This window comes from Dasypus novemcinctus, chromosome 5 (assembly GCF_030445035.2).
Source record: "Dasypus novemcinctus isolate mDasNov1 chromosome 5, mDasNov1.1.hap2, whole genome shotgun sequence".
NCBI lineage: Eukaryota > Metazoa > Chordata > Mammalia > Cingulata > Dasypodidae > Dasypus > Dasypus novemcinctus.
Genome location: NC_080677.1, coordinates 153,248,769 through 153,262,807, shown reverse-complemented (window position 1 = coordinate 153,262,807; position 14,039 = coordinate 153,248,769). Strand labels below are relative to the sequence as shown.

The window sequence follows — 14,039 nt, the reverse complement described above, 5'->3', positions numbered from 1 at the left end:
AGGGAAGCCTAGCTTATTATCAACGTTGTTATTGGAGATAGAAACCTAAAATCTAAAAGAGGTAAAGGAAAAATTTAAGGAACACCTGTTATTGGACACTAAATTACATTTATAAAAGGTCTATAATATATACATAATAATGGTGACATGGTGGAAGAAGGAATTAGTATTTGTTTTTGTACCTTTTTAAAGGTTATTTATTAGAGTAATAGTCCTTTGTAAATTAGAGGGAGGAGTAAGACCTCATATTATTTCTATGTGACAGTAACCACACATAATTATAAAGCCCTTAATTCATGAGGGATGGTAATTTCTAAAAGTGCTGTCAGAGTGAAATGATGTATTATGAACTGGTTTATATATTGTGATGCACTATCTAAATGTGAAGTTGGATCATTATTTAGCTCCTGCCTAGTTGTCAGCCTAGGACATATGAAAACCATTGGTGGTTTATTAGCTATTACATAGGCTAACTGTTGTGACATACAGAACCAAAATTGATAATGACTCAAACACAATAAAAGTTCATTTCCTCAATTAAATAGTCCAGGGAAGTTCAAGGTCAGTAGTGGTGGAAAGGAATTCTGCTCCACATTGTCATCCTGTGATCTTGGCTAATAGAGTCTTTGCCATCTCATATGTATGCCTTCCTGGGCCACCATGGGCATAGACATCCAGCTCCCAAAAGAGAAAAAAACATGGAGGACCAAACATAAGTAATTTTCATTGGCTAAGTCTGGAAGAGGTAAACATCATTTTCTCTCATGCTGTTATCACATTTTACTGAGAAGGACTTAGAAATGTAGACTAGAAAACCACCCAAGAAGAAAACAAAATGTTTGGTAAGCAACCAGAAGTCTTTGTCACAGAGGCAAAGTCAGCTAATCTTTATATAAAAGAAAGATTTTATCCTAGAAATAACATTTATGCTATAGGAAATATCTATTACCTTTGCAAGAGGTAGTTTATTAAGAAAATCACAGTTTCTAGGCCATGAGTCAAACATTTTTGATCACACATCCTGATAAACATATTTTAAGCATGCATTCTCAATATTGTTTTAAAATTTATAAATGACAAAATGTGCTTCAATATTAGTATACTATCTGTATTATAAACCCTTCAAAATAATATTAAAATGTTTAAATAATTGCATAATAAATAATTTAAAACTAATTTTTATTACCTAAAATTACTAAACCTACTTTACTCTCATTTAGAAATATAAATAATTATTTTGGTTTTCCACTGTGGTCTAAGGTATAGAAAATGTTACCAGTGCCTTCACTAAAATGTCTCTTCCAATGTCAAAATGTGATAATTTCTTATCAATACCATAACCTTACAAAATTACCATATTAAAAAAACATTTTGAATATTTTTCTAAATGATTTAATATAAGTATTTTATATGCATATTTAGTATATTCAAATTTAGTATTATCTTTATCACAGATTTCATTCATCCACCATGGAAGTCCAATTGAAGAAAGGTAAATTAAAAAATTTTTTTTTTCTATCTTCTTCTAATCTTTTATCAGTTCATATATCTAACTGGTGAAATACCCCATCTAAATTACTATCTTAAAAATCCTTGATTTCTGTCTTTGCTTATTTCTGTCTAATCTTTGAAACTAATTTTAAATAGAAAAATATTTGAAATTAGATTTGTTGAAAGATAGAAGAGTTTGGATACAGTCAAAAATCATTTTTTAAAAAATGTGAATTGAAATTAAGGAACAAGTCTGGTGTACAAACCCACTTTTTTTCCTGACAGAAACAGTATTTCCAGATAGTGAGGAATTGGCTCTTACTTTAAATTAATTTAGTAATCATCATTAAGTGGCATAATCTGGATGCATAAAACAACAAAAAATCAATTTTGCCTTTCGATTTTGCTTATCTTATACATATGCCAATAAATAAAGCTATTTGAGTCATTCAATTAAATCTTTTAGTTTTCAATAGTGAGTCTGTTCGATTAACATATTATGATTGATTCATAAACCTGTTCTGAAGCCAGTAAAGAAACTATAAGTCATAATCAGATGTATTAGTGGGGCAGCAAATCCTGTCTGTAAGAGGTTGTTGTCCAATGAGAATAAACGGTATTGATGTTTCACTTCAGTAATTGACCTTAATTTTTGAGAATTCAAATTCACTGTACATAAGGCACTTATTCCTTATTACTGAGCTTAATGTGTGAAATTTTGGCTTTGATTACCACACAGAAAAAGAGGAAATTACCTAGAAATATGCATTTTTGTGCTTCATTCTCATTTTTAATATTTCTAAATTACAGACCTAGATGAATTAGGGAAAATTACATAACAAGGGTGATGATTAATAGCCAGAATTTTTGAAACAGTCCATTTTTAGTGTCTTAGAGATTTAAAAAATATATGTATTAACACCTCAAGGGAAAATTAGACATTGATTTATTAATTATTGCTTTACAAACTTATTATTGGTAGGTTTCTAGTCCTTTAATCTTCTACATTATAAATATGAATATTTGAAAACATGTAAAAAAGTTGTATTAATAATTATCTTCAATTTTAATGGAAACTTAAGCATCTTATCAACTTTGTAGACATAGAAACAAATAAAGCATGATATTTTTATTTTCATGGTAATGTTAAGGTAGAACATGGCATACTATTAGATATTGTAGACTTTCTCTGGAAGCATGTTGAAGTACAGGCTTTCAAACTCTGAAGGAGAAAGTCAGTTGTTTGTTATCACTCTGAAGAACCTGATGTAGTAACTTGTGACATAAGTTGTTTTACTATTGAATATTTAGTTTTTGCTGATTAACATAATAGACTCTTTAGTTACTTGGTGAATCTCAAAAAGTTAGAAACATTTGCTAAAAAAAAATTTAAAGAGATTCTCTGTCTCTATTAAGCAATATTAAGGCAATCTTAGTTACTTTCCATGAACCTTTAGAAAAATCCTGAAGAGGGGGTATGATGGGGCTACAGTGAGTTACTGCCCTGGCTGCCCCCATTTGACTTCCCTTTTAAGTCAAAACTTGGGATTGATTATGGAAAGGGGTAGAATGGGAGAAAGGTTGAATGGGGAACAGCAGACTGACTGGAAGATAATAGGGTATATGGGACATCAGGAACAGAAAAATCATATAATGAATAACAATTCCTCTAAATGGCTTTTTCTATAAATGTTGATTGATATAATGTTTACTTTCCCTAACTTCAGGAGGAAGGTTATTTCATTTCATTTTAATTCAGCTTAGTTCAAATGAGGAAACATGGACTGAATGTTTATCCTGAGCAATACCCTGTGCTAGATATTATGGAAAGGTACCAAGATGACAAATATGGTCCTTGCCCTCAATGCATTAACAGTTTAATAAGACAGACAAGACACTTACAAAAATAAGTATACTATAATGCAGAAGATGCATTCTCTAAAGAGCTAACAGGAAGCTGCATCAAAAAGGAGGAAAAGTTATTTCTGGCTGGATTGGAAATTGCATAGCATTTGATTTAAGAAAAGTAGGTGGGTTAGATCTGTACAGTGTGCTCAGGGAAGGGCCAGAAATTCATTTTGTTAGGAGTCTAGGCTGAGGAGAAATATAGGAGATATGACAGAAAAAAGGTGATATCAGTTTCATAGGTTTTCTTAGAATTGCCCTTAACAACCTTAGGCTGACTGTTGCTGTATATAATTTTAAAAATTCAAGTTATTAAGGACAATGGCACAATATTATTCATCAACCTTCATTTTGGGTTACTTCTTAGATCCTAATAGAATTTCTGAAATACTTTGGAAAAGTCTCCCAAACCTTCAGAGAATGGATGGGAGCGAAGTAAGGAGACCCCACCTGAACAGACACCTGGTATTACCTACAATAAAGTACAAAATTGTTTTGCACTTGACAACATTGAGCTATTTATTTTGGCTTAGGGAATGAGTTAGTGGCAAATATTTAATTAAACACATAGATCTTAATAAGTTAGTGTTTTTACATCATGTGTTGTTAGATTTTCTTAAATGTTTTGTATCATTGAAACACATCTTTTTAAAATGAAAGCATAAATGATTTCTTGATATTTTTAAAGATTTACACATCCAACCTACTTCTTTCAAAATCCTGTTTTTTAGGACTTTATTTCCCAATAATACTTAGGTTTTTAAAGTACAAAATGTTTTTATGAGAGAAGTATTATTTGTCCAAGTTTTCTCTATGGATTACATAATTAGTTATTAAAGTCACTGTTCACTCCTTTACTAAACATATTCATTCAATAAATATTTTTTCTCATCTTCCTATGCCAGTTACTCTTTTGGGCACTGGGGTTTTATTGATAACACAGATAAGGTTTCTTCTCCTATGGAATTTACATTGTAGTGGGAAAGGCAGGCAATAAACAAGTACAAGTAAATGAACACAATAATTTAGACAGTAATAAATGAAAATAATAAAACTTCCTATCTGACAGGAAGTTATAGGGGAGAATAATTTATATTGGGTACTCAAGGAAGGTATTTTCTATAAAGAAAAGAAATTATCTAAAAATAAAAAAGATAAAATATTTGGTCTCTTTCCTTTTTCTAATCCGAATAAACTACTATAAGTGAAAATTTACCTTACCCTTAAAAATTCTGGAGGAGACTGCATAATTTCCTCAGTAAATGTTGAACAGGAATGTGTTACTAGTGACCCAAAGAGTAGGCATAACAGGTTTTATGGAGGAATCCTTATAAACTACCAGGCAGGAGAGGGCACATTACCCCTGAGCTATTATTATCCTATAGAGAGGTGTGCTTGGACTGAGCACAGTTGGATTCACCATGGAAAGTGCTCCAGAGAGGGACTTCCTCCTCACATATTCCTTTACAAAATTATAGGGAAACTGGAGGAGATAGAGAACACTTAGTCAACCATGTAACAGTGAGTCTTACTGTTTGGGAGATTGGCCTTTTGAGAAAAAGTGCACACTTGGAGGGAGTAGACACTTTTTATACCACATTGCTGGTATCAGTGAAAGACTGTTGTTTCCCTATTGAACAGATCCTGGGCTTCCATTTAAAATTAGTTACCTTGATACAGATGCTTTGAAGCCCTGTAGAAAGACCTGGTGTAGAATGTGATGCCACCAGTATCTAAAGAGGACAGTCCTTTGCAGTTGAAGATGACAGGGTCAATACTTTTTCCTTTAAAGAGCATAGGCTGTCTCCTTTTGATGGTGCCCAATTGACTCCCTACCTTCAATTAATTTGAGTGGTGGGGTCACTGGATTATGTTTTCATTTAAGCCAATCATTTAGAAATTTTTAAAAAAATTTATTATCTTTTTTTTAAAGACACATGGATCACACAAAATGTTACATTTTTAATAGATTTTAAAATTTTTTTAGCAATACATAGATCATACAAAACGTTGCATTAAAAAATATGAGAGGTTCCCATATACTCCACTCCCCACACCCTTCACTCCTCCCACATCACCAAACTTATTTGTCAGTGTGGCACATTCATTACATTTGATGAATACATTTTGGAGCACTACTACACAGCATGAATTATAGTTTACATTATAGTTTACACTCTCTTCCAGTCCACTGTGGGTTATGGCAGGATATATAATGTCTTGTATCTGTCCCTGCAGTATCATTCAGGACAACGCCAAGTCCTGAAAATGCCCCATATCACACCTTTTCCCTCCCCCTGCCCTCAGCAACTCCTGTGGCCACTGTCTCCACATCAATGCTACAGTTTCGTCCATTGCTAGAGTCACAATATTTCTATAGTAGAATACCAGTAAGTCCACTCTAATCCATATTTTATTCCTCCATCCTGAAGACTCTGGGATGGCAATGTCCACTCCACGTCTAAATCGACAGGGTATGCCAATCTTTAATCAATGTCCCATAAAACATGCAATGCTTCCTCAGTGCTAACCACTATCAAAATGTCATTAATTAACAGAAGGTCTGGGTATTGCTAGCAGTTTATATCATTCTAGGTTTTGTCCTACCCATTAAAAGTGTATGACAGGAATTCAAATAGTCCCAAGAAAAGATAATAAAGGTATACTGCAAGTCTTGTAAAGTCCTTGGCTGCATGCATGTGCATGCATGCAATTTGTTCCATAACTGGTATAATGACAAAGACTGTGGGTTACAGTTGTTTTTTTCTTTAAATTATGATAGTCCACTATGAGATGCGCAGTGGTTTTCTTTTTAACTAGACAAACTAGGAATGCATAGCATCCCTGTGTGCATTGGATTTTGTTTGAAGACAGTAATTTATTTTTCTCTTCCCAGTATGAAATATTACTGAATGGTCTTAGAAGTTCAGACAATTCTTTAACATGTAATTCATTTAACATGTTCCCAGTTTTTTTTTTTTAAAGATTTATTTATTTATTTATTCCCCCCCACCCCCCCCCCGCCCCAGTTGTCTGTTCTCTGTGTCTATTTGCTGCGTCTTGTTTCTTTGTCCACTTCTGTTGTCGTCAGTGGCATGGGAAGTGTGGGCGGCGCCATTCCTGGGCAGGCTGCAGTTTTGTTTCGCGCTGGGTGGCTCTACTTACAGGGCGCACTCCTTGCGCGTGGGGCTCCCCTACACCGGGGACACCCCTGCGTGGCGCAGCACTCCTTGCGCGCATCAGCACTGCGCATGGGCCAGCTCCACACGGGTCAAGGAGGCCGGGGGTTTGAACCGCGGACCTCCCATGTGGTAGACGGACGCCCTAACTACTGGGCCAAGTCCGTTTCCCCCCAGTTTCCATCAGGGTGGTTTTCCAACCAGCTTGTCTGTGCACTTGTTCTGGGTTTAATAATCCAGAACTTCTATATGAATTATGAAATCCAAGAAAGAAATAGCAAGCTGAGTACAATATAGAGTACAGAAATCATAGGCTTGTGTGTCAGGGTTTTCCCAAGACAATGCACATCACTATGGGGACCCACAGGCTCAACATATAGTCAAAATCATGGCTATACTTACTTCAGTCAAAGGACACAAAGCAAAATCAGCAGAAGAAAAAGGCATGGGGCAAAATCCAGAGGAAACCCAGCACAAGCATTCAAGAATCCTCTCCCAGTGGAGTCACACAGTATGCATTTACTTCCTCCAGGAATGAATTGTGACAACACATAAAATATTTTTACCAGGGACTCTTGTTAGAGACTCAGTGCCCAGAGATTTTATTGGGGTCTGATCATGTAGGCACCCTCTGCTTAGCATATACCAAAATTCCAGATTCCCAGAAGGAAAACAGTTGTTGCAGCACAAATCACATTGTTTATACAAACAGTTTAAGCACAGTGAGCCACCCTTAGTTCTGAGAATGGTAGAACCCTCCCCAAATCCAAGTTCCCAGACAGCAGCAAGGGCTAATCTTGCAAGCAGGACTTTCTAAGCATAGCAGTCTCAGGCCTGCTGTGCTAAATTCTGCACAGTCTACCCCCTTGTCCCTTGGCCAAGGCATTTTTACAGCAAAAATTATTATCAGTAGGACTCTACACTCCAGGTGAGAACAACCTGTAGTATTAAAAAACCCTCATTATCCTATAAAGGTCTATCTTAAAAGGCCAAGTAGCTTCTTCCTTAATTTTCTGTATTGGCTTTTTTTTTTTTTTTTTTTTTTTTAAATCTGGCACGAGGCATAAATTCAGGCACAGCACAACCCTGATGACTAAGTTGAGGCTGACCTGGAAGCTTCCAGGGCTGAGGGAATCTTAACCTCAGTCAGGGTACACAAAGGAAATACAGTTCCAGAGGGCACATGTGATATGCCTGGAAAACAAAAAGTCCTCCTCTGCAGCACCCACATAGTCAAGCAGTGTAGGTTAACAGTGCCCCTGCCATAGGGTTCCCAGTCCAGTCTAGCTGATTTAATTCAGTCCTGGGTTTCAGAATGATTGCTGTAAGGCAGGCAGTTCCAAACAGTTTTGCTTGACAGTGAAATCAGTTCACCTGCTTGACAAGTGTAGCTGCCACCTGAAGGAGTTCTGAGTGGAAAGTTTCGAGGCTGCTCCTGCTGCCTTATAGTAAGTGCTGTCAGGTGCGGTGGCAGGCTTACCAGCAGTCAGTTTGAATGCCAAGCACTCTGAGCAGCTTGGAAAGGCAACATGGGGAGTTTTCCTTCAGAAAGAGGGAACCCCTTCTAGGAACAGTCTGAAAAACAAAGATCATGAAGTCCCCCTTCCCCTGTGTCTCCCAAGGTGCCAGACTTGTTTTTCTTAGTTGTTACAAAATCAATCACTATGTGCTATTCAGTAACGAAAACTTAAAACTGTTTTCCTAAATCATATTTTATTTTCACCCAGACCTTTCTTCTGGGAGGGTTGTATGCAGATAGGACAAAATACTTTCACAGGAAAACATTTTTATATAACTTAAAAAGAAAAACACATCATGTCCAGGAATTGGTCAGGACAAAATCCTGAATTTTCAAAAATTTCAAAACGGTTTTACACAATCTTCCATCCCTTTTACTCGTCATTTATCCTGTGAGCAGCCTAGAAATGATCAATCCCTTTCTGGGGATAGCTGCATTTAATAATCAAACTGCCTTACTAAAGTGTGTGGCCCAGAAGAAGGGAGTGGCAAGTAGAATCAGACAATCAGTACATTGTGGCAAACTGCAACTAATCTGGAAAGTTGGCACCAGTAGTAAATAGCAGTAAGACATTCCAAGAGAGGGTTGAGAGTCTGATCTGTCAGAGGAGCAAAGGGGTCACAGCTCCTGTGATGTGCCCCAGCCCCAACTTGCAGCTTTTGGCTGAATCACAAGTTAGGAGTGCTAGTCTCTGTATCAGAAATGCAGCATCGACCAGCAATTTGATTTCAGATGGTCCTATCAGAGAATGAGCTCTTCTCTTTTTCATTTTTTAAAAATATACTTTTAAATTTTTTATTAAACAAGCCCTTTTCTGTGGGTATTTGTATGTGATCAGATCAGCCTGCATCCATAATGTTTTTTCAGTTTAGGGTCCCACAGAGTGGGGTCCTAAATCTTCTATGTTCCCAGAGTCTGAGTTCTGTTCATTGAGCCCAAGCCCACAGCAAACCATATCCGGTTTCAGCTTAGAGTCAGGTCCAGGCAACTAGGATGTGTGCATTCAGGATTCAAACAAGCCAATGGCTTTTCTTCACCAGAAGCAAAATTGAGATTCTGTATGGACTGACTACCTTCTTCCAAGTGCTCTGTAAGGCTTCTAAGCCCTTTTTCCTTTTTGTTTCATCAGCCTTAGAGTTCAAATCGACCCACTCAAAAATAAGCACATCAGACCAGAAAGTCATCATCCTTGAATGGCCATACATTGAATTTTACAAGAGCTCATGAACAACCAAGAACTGCATTTTAAACTCCAAGAGTGTATCACCATTTAGAAATTGCCTTTCTTTTCCATGTTATCTCTTTTCTTCTAGAGGCTCCAACAGATAAAAATTATAGTAAAATTCAAGTTCAGAGACTTGTTCTATTTTCAATATTCAAAGAATTTAAGTTTTGAGCTACCCATAGCAGCAAAATGCAAGAGAGTTTTGTCCCACTTTTCTCTGCAGCATTCCTTAATTGGCGTCATTTCTCTAGCATTTATGCAATTAAAGTCATGTGACATTTTATGTCAATTTTTCATATATCCAGGTGCAACAACCACAAACTATAAAGCCATCTAAAAATTCCCCTTTTGTTCTCATTGCAATTTTATTTTAACAGTAAATTTAGCATTTATAGCTGCAGGGGATAGTACTGCTAGGGGATAAGGGTAGTTCTGCAGCAGTTAGAAGATCTAGGCTGAAGAAAAGGCCAAGTTACATTTTTTCCTCCTTAATTGACCCACTACTGCCAAAAGCAGTCAGTGAGCACAGCAAGCCAGTTCTCCTGGAGTGGGATACATAATTTTCAAATCTCAATGCCAACTTTTACCTTTTACAACAGATAGCAGATCAGATGACTCCACAACTACCCAACATTCATCATGCCCCATGCCTTCATTATTCCTTTTCTCAAACAATGCTTTCTCCATATTTCAGTGAGTCAGGGTCATTCTAGTGTAGCCCACTTCTAATGCCATCTGTGTCCGGAGTTCCCACAACCATCCTCATGATAGACAATTTGCTGGGAGGACTCGTAGGACTCAGCATATAGTTATTATTATTATCATGGCCATGATATATGAAACAAAGCAAAATCAGCAAAGGGAAAATGCACATGGGGCAAGGTTTAGAGGAAACCATGAGCAAGCATCCAAGAGTTCTCTCCTAGTGGAGTCACAATTTATTCATTCAGCAAAAAATTGTGACAACATATGTGAAGTGTTTTCTACCAGGGAAACCCATTAGAGACTCTGTGCCCAAGGTTTTTACTGGGGGTTAGTTAGGAAGCATCGTATTTTAGCACATAGCAGAATTTCAAACTTCCACAAAGAAAATTGGTGTTCAGCATAAATGGCATTGTGTGTACAAGCAGTTTATTTTTTTTTAAGATTTATTTTTATTTATTTCTCCCCCCTGCCCCCCCCCCAAGTGGTCTGCTTTCTGTGTCCATTTGCTGTTTGTTCTTCTGTGTCCACTTGCATTCTCGGCAGTACCGGAAATCTGTGTCTCTTTTTTGTTGTGTCATCTTGCTTCATCAGCTCTCCGAGTGTGTGTGATGCCACTACTGGGCAGGCTGCACTTTTCTTGTGCAGGGTGACTCTCCTTGCGAGGCACACTCCTTGTGCGTGGGGACTCCCTATGCAGGGGACACCCCTGCGTGGCACAGTACTCCTTGCACATATCAGCACTGCGTGTGGGCCAGCTCACCACATGGGTCAGGAGTCTCTGGGTTTGAACCCTGGACCCTCCATATGGTAGGCGGATGCTCTCTCAGTTGAGCCATGTCTGCTTCCCTGTACAAACAGTTTAGACACAGTGAGCTGCCATTATCAGTTCTGGGAATGGTGGGAACCCTCTCCAAATTCAATTCAAGTTATAGTGACACCAAGGGCTAAGCTTTCAAACAGACTTTTCTAAAGACAGCAGTCTAAGGCCTATTCTGATTACTCTTTTCTGCATATCTTGTGTTCTGGATTGAATTGTGTCACTCTAAAAGACTTATTCAAACCCTAAGCCCCTGTCCTGTGAATGTCTGCTCATTGCTAAATAGGCTTTTTGAAGACACTAGCTAAGATGAGACCCAACTGAATTAGGGTGGGCTCTAAACCAATATGACTAGAGTCCTTGTAAGGAAGAGAAATTTAGACAGATGAACACAACTGCTGCAGAGACAGAGAAAGAGAGGTGGAAATGTGACAGAGGGCGATTTCTGGCAAGCCACTGCCAGAACCCTACCAACTTCAGAAGAAGCATGGCTCTGCCTATACAGTGATTTTGGACTTCCAGCCTCCAAAACTGAGAGACAATAAATTGCTATTGTTTAAATCAACTAGTTGTGATAATTCTTACAGCAGTGCTGGCACACTGAGACACCTTGTAAGTTCCAGAATTTAGCAAGTTTAGGAATGCTTGGGATCTACTTCTCTGGGGGGTTGGAGGGTCGGAGCTCCAGCTCAAGCCTTTGTCTCAGTTTATTATATGTGTGTAATTCTTTTCGGATCTTTCCAAAGTTTGTGTCAGCTCAAAAGTTTCTCCCCCTTTTATTCTGAGAAAGGCCAACCATGGAGAAACTCATTCATGAAAAGTCGTTTAAGTCCCTTTCAGACTTGGGTAGCCCACTAACTTTTTAAAAATTTAATCGTTTTATTGACACATATTAATAAAGCATAAATTCATCCAAAGAGTACAATCAGTGGTATTCAGTGTAATCACATGTTTGTGCATTCATCATCCCAGTTACTCCCAGAGCACTTTCATTATTCCAATAATAATAAACAAAAACCAAACAAAATTCATCACTTTCAATCTTTCTTTGCCTTGCCTGGCATACACAAGTACTATTCTTTTCATTTTCTCTAGTAAATTTGTATTTATATTTTGTAAAAACAGTGCAATGCACAATGCATCATCACCCATATTTATGTTTTACATGAGGTTTTACTATCTCATACAGTCCCATGTTACAGTTTTTAACTTTCCTTCTAGTAATATTCATGACCTTAGACTTCTCTTTTCCAACTGTGGGCCTACAAATACAATAGTACTTCTAGTTACAAACACCATAATAGGCTTTCACCATTTCTATTCATTTCCCAAGATTTACAAACAACCTTTTAAACAATTCTGCACAGATTAACACTCAGCTTTCTATTCTCTACTCTCCTTCTATTTTCTCATAACCTATATTCTAATTATTAACTCCATGAGTTTGCATTGTATATTTAGTTCATAATAGCACAATCATTTGGTATTTGTCCTTTTATGTATGGCTTGCTTCAATCAACATAATGTCCTCCAGGTTCATCCATGTTGTCATATGACTCACAACCTTATTTCTTGTTACCACTGCATAATATTCCATCATATGTATACACCACAATTTGTTCATCCATTCATCATGTAATGGATACCTGGGTTGTTTCCAACTTTTGGCAATCATGAATAACACTGCTATCAACATCGATGTGCAGATGTCTATTCATGTCACTGCTCTCAGTTCTTCTAGGTATATACCTAGAAATGGTATTGCCAGGTCTTATGGCAAGTCTACATTCAATTTCCTTAAGAACTGCCAAACTGTCCTCTACAGTGGCTGTACCATTCTACATTCTTATCAACAGTGAATAAGCATTCCTATTTCTATACATCCTTTCCAACATTTACAGTTTTCCAGCTTTTTAATTGTGGCCAGTCTAATGGCTGCAAAATGATATCTCATTGTAGTTTTGTTTGTTTGTTTCTTTTTTTTTTAACATTACATTAAAAAAATATAAGGTCCCTATATAGCCCCCATCCCCTCACCCCCCTCCTCCCACATCAACAACCTCTTTCATCATCATGGCACATTCATTGTATTTGGTGAAAACATTTTGGAGCACTGCTGCACCACATGGATAGTGGTTTACACTCTCACCCAGTCCACCCAATGGGCCATGGCAGGGCCTACAATGTCCAGCAACTGTCCCCGCAGTACCACCCATGACAGCTCCAAGTCCTGAAAATACCCCCACATCATATCTCTTCTTCTCTCTCCCTATCCTCAGCAGCTACCATGGCCACTTTCTCCACATTAATGATACATTTTCTTCCATTACTAATCACAATAGTTCCAGAATAGAATATCAGTAAGTCCACTCTAATCCATACTCTATTCCTCCATCCTGTGGACCCTGGGATGGTTATGTCCACTCCACCTCTATATCAAGAGGGGGCTTAGATTCCACATGGATGATGGGTGCAATTCTCCTGCTTGCAGTTGTAGGCTCTCTTGGCTCGCTGGTGTGGTGGTTGACCTTCTTCACCTTCCTGTTAGCTGGCTGGAGTAAGTTCATTAAGCCAGAAGGTTCATTGTAGTTTTTGATAATAATTTCTCTAATCGCTAGTGAGGTTGAACATTTTTTCATGTGTTTCTTTGCCATTTGTATTTCTTCTTTGGACAATTGTCTTTTCAAGTCTTTTGCCCAATTTTTAAATTGGGTAGTTTGTTTTTTTATTGTTGAGTTGTATGATCTCTTTATATATCATAGATATTAAACCATATTTTCTCCCATTGAGTTAACTGCCTTTTTACCCTCTTGACAAAGTCCTGTGAGGTGTAAAAGTGTTAAATTTTGAGGAGGTCCCATTCATCTATTTTTTCTTTTTTTACTCATGCTTTGCATGTAAGTTTTAAGAAACTTCCACCTACCATAAGATCTTGAAGATGTTTTCTTACATTTCTAGGAGTTTTATGGTTGTTGCTTTTGTATTTAGGCCCTTGATCCATTTTGAGTTAATTTTTATATAAGGTATGACATATGGGTCTTCTTCCTTTCTTTTGGATATGGTTGTCTAGGTCTCCCAGCACTGTTTGTTGAATAGACCCTTCTGGCCCAGCTGGAAGGGCTTGACTGCCTTGTCAAAAATCACTTAACTGTAGATGTGAGGATCTATTTCTGAGTTCTCGATTCAGTTCTTTTTGTC

At 37.3% G+C, this 14,039-nt stretch overlaps 1 protein-coding gene across 14 annotated transcripts in view; it reads left to right on the top strand.

The window, feature by feature from the left end:
• Nucleotides 1–14,039, top strand: part of CCDC7 (coiled-coil domain containing 7) — a 568,294-nt gene that overhangs the window by 175,312 nt on the left and 378,943 nt on the right. For all 14 annotated transcript variants that reach the window (XM_058297711.2, XM_058297712.2, XM_058297715.2 and 11 more), the window contains one exon: nt 1,455–1,492. In XM_058297711.2, coding sequence (XP_058153694.1) covers nt 1,455–1,492 — 38 coding nt within the window. The remainder of the gene's footprint in view (nt 1–1,454; nt 1,493–14,039) is intronic.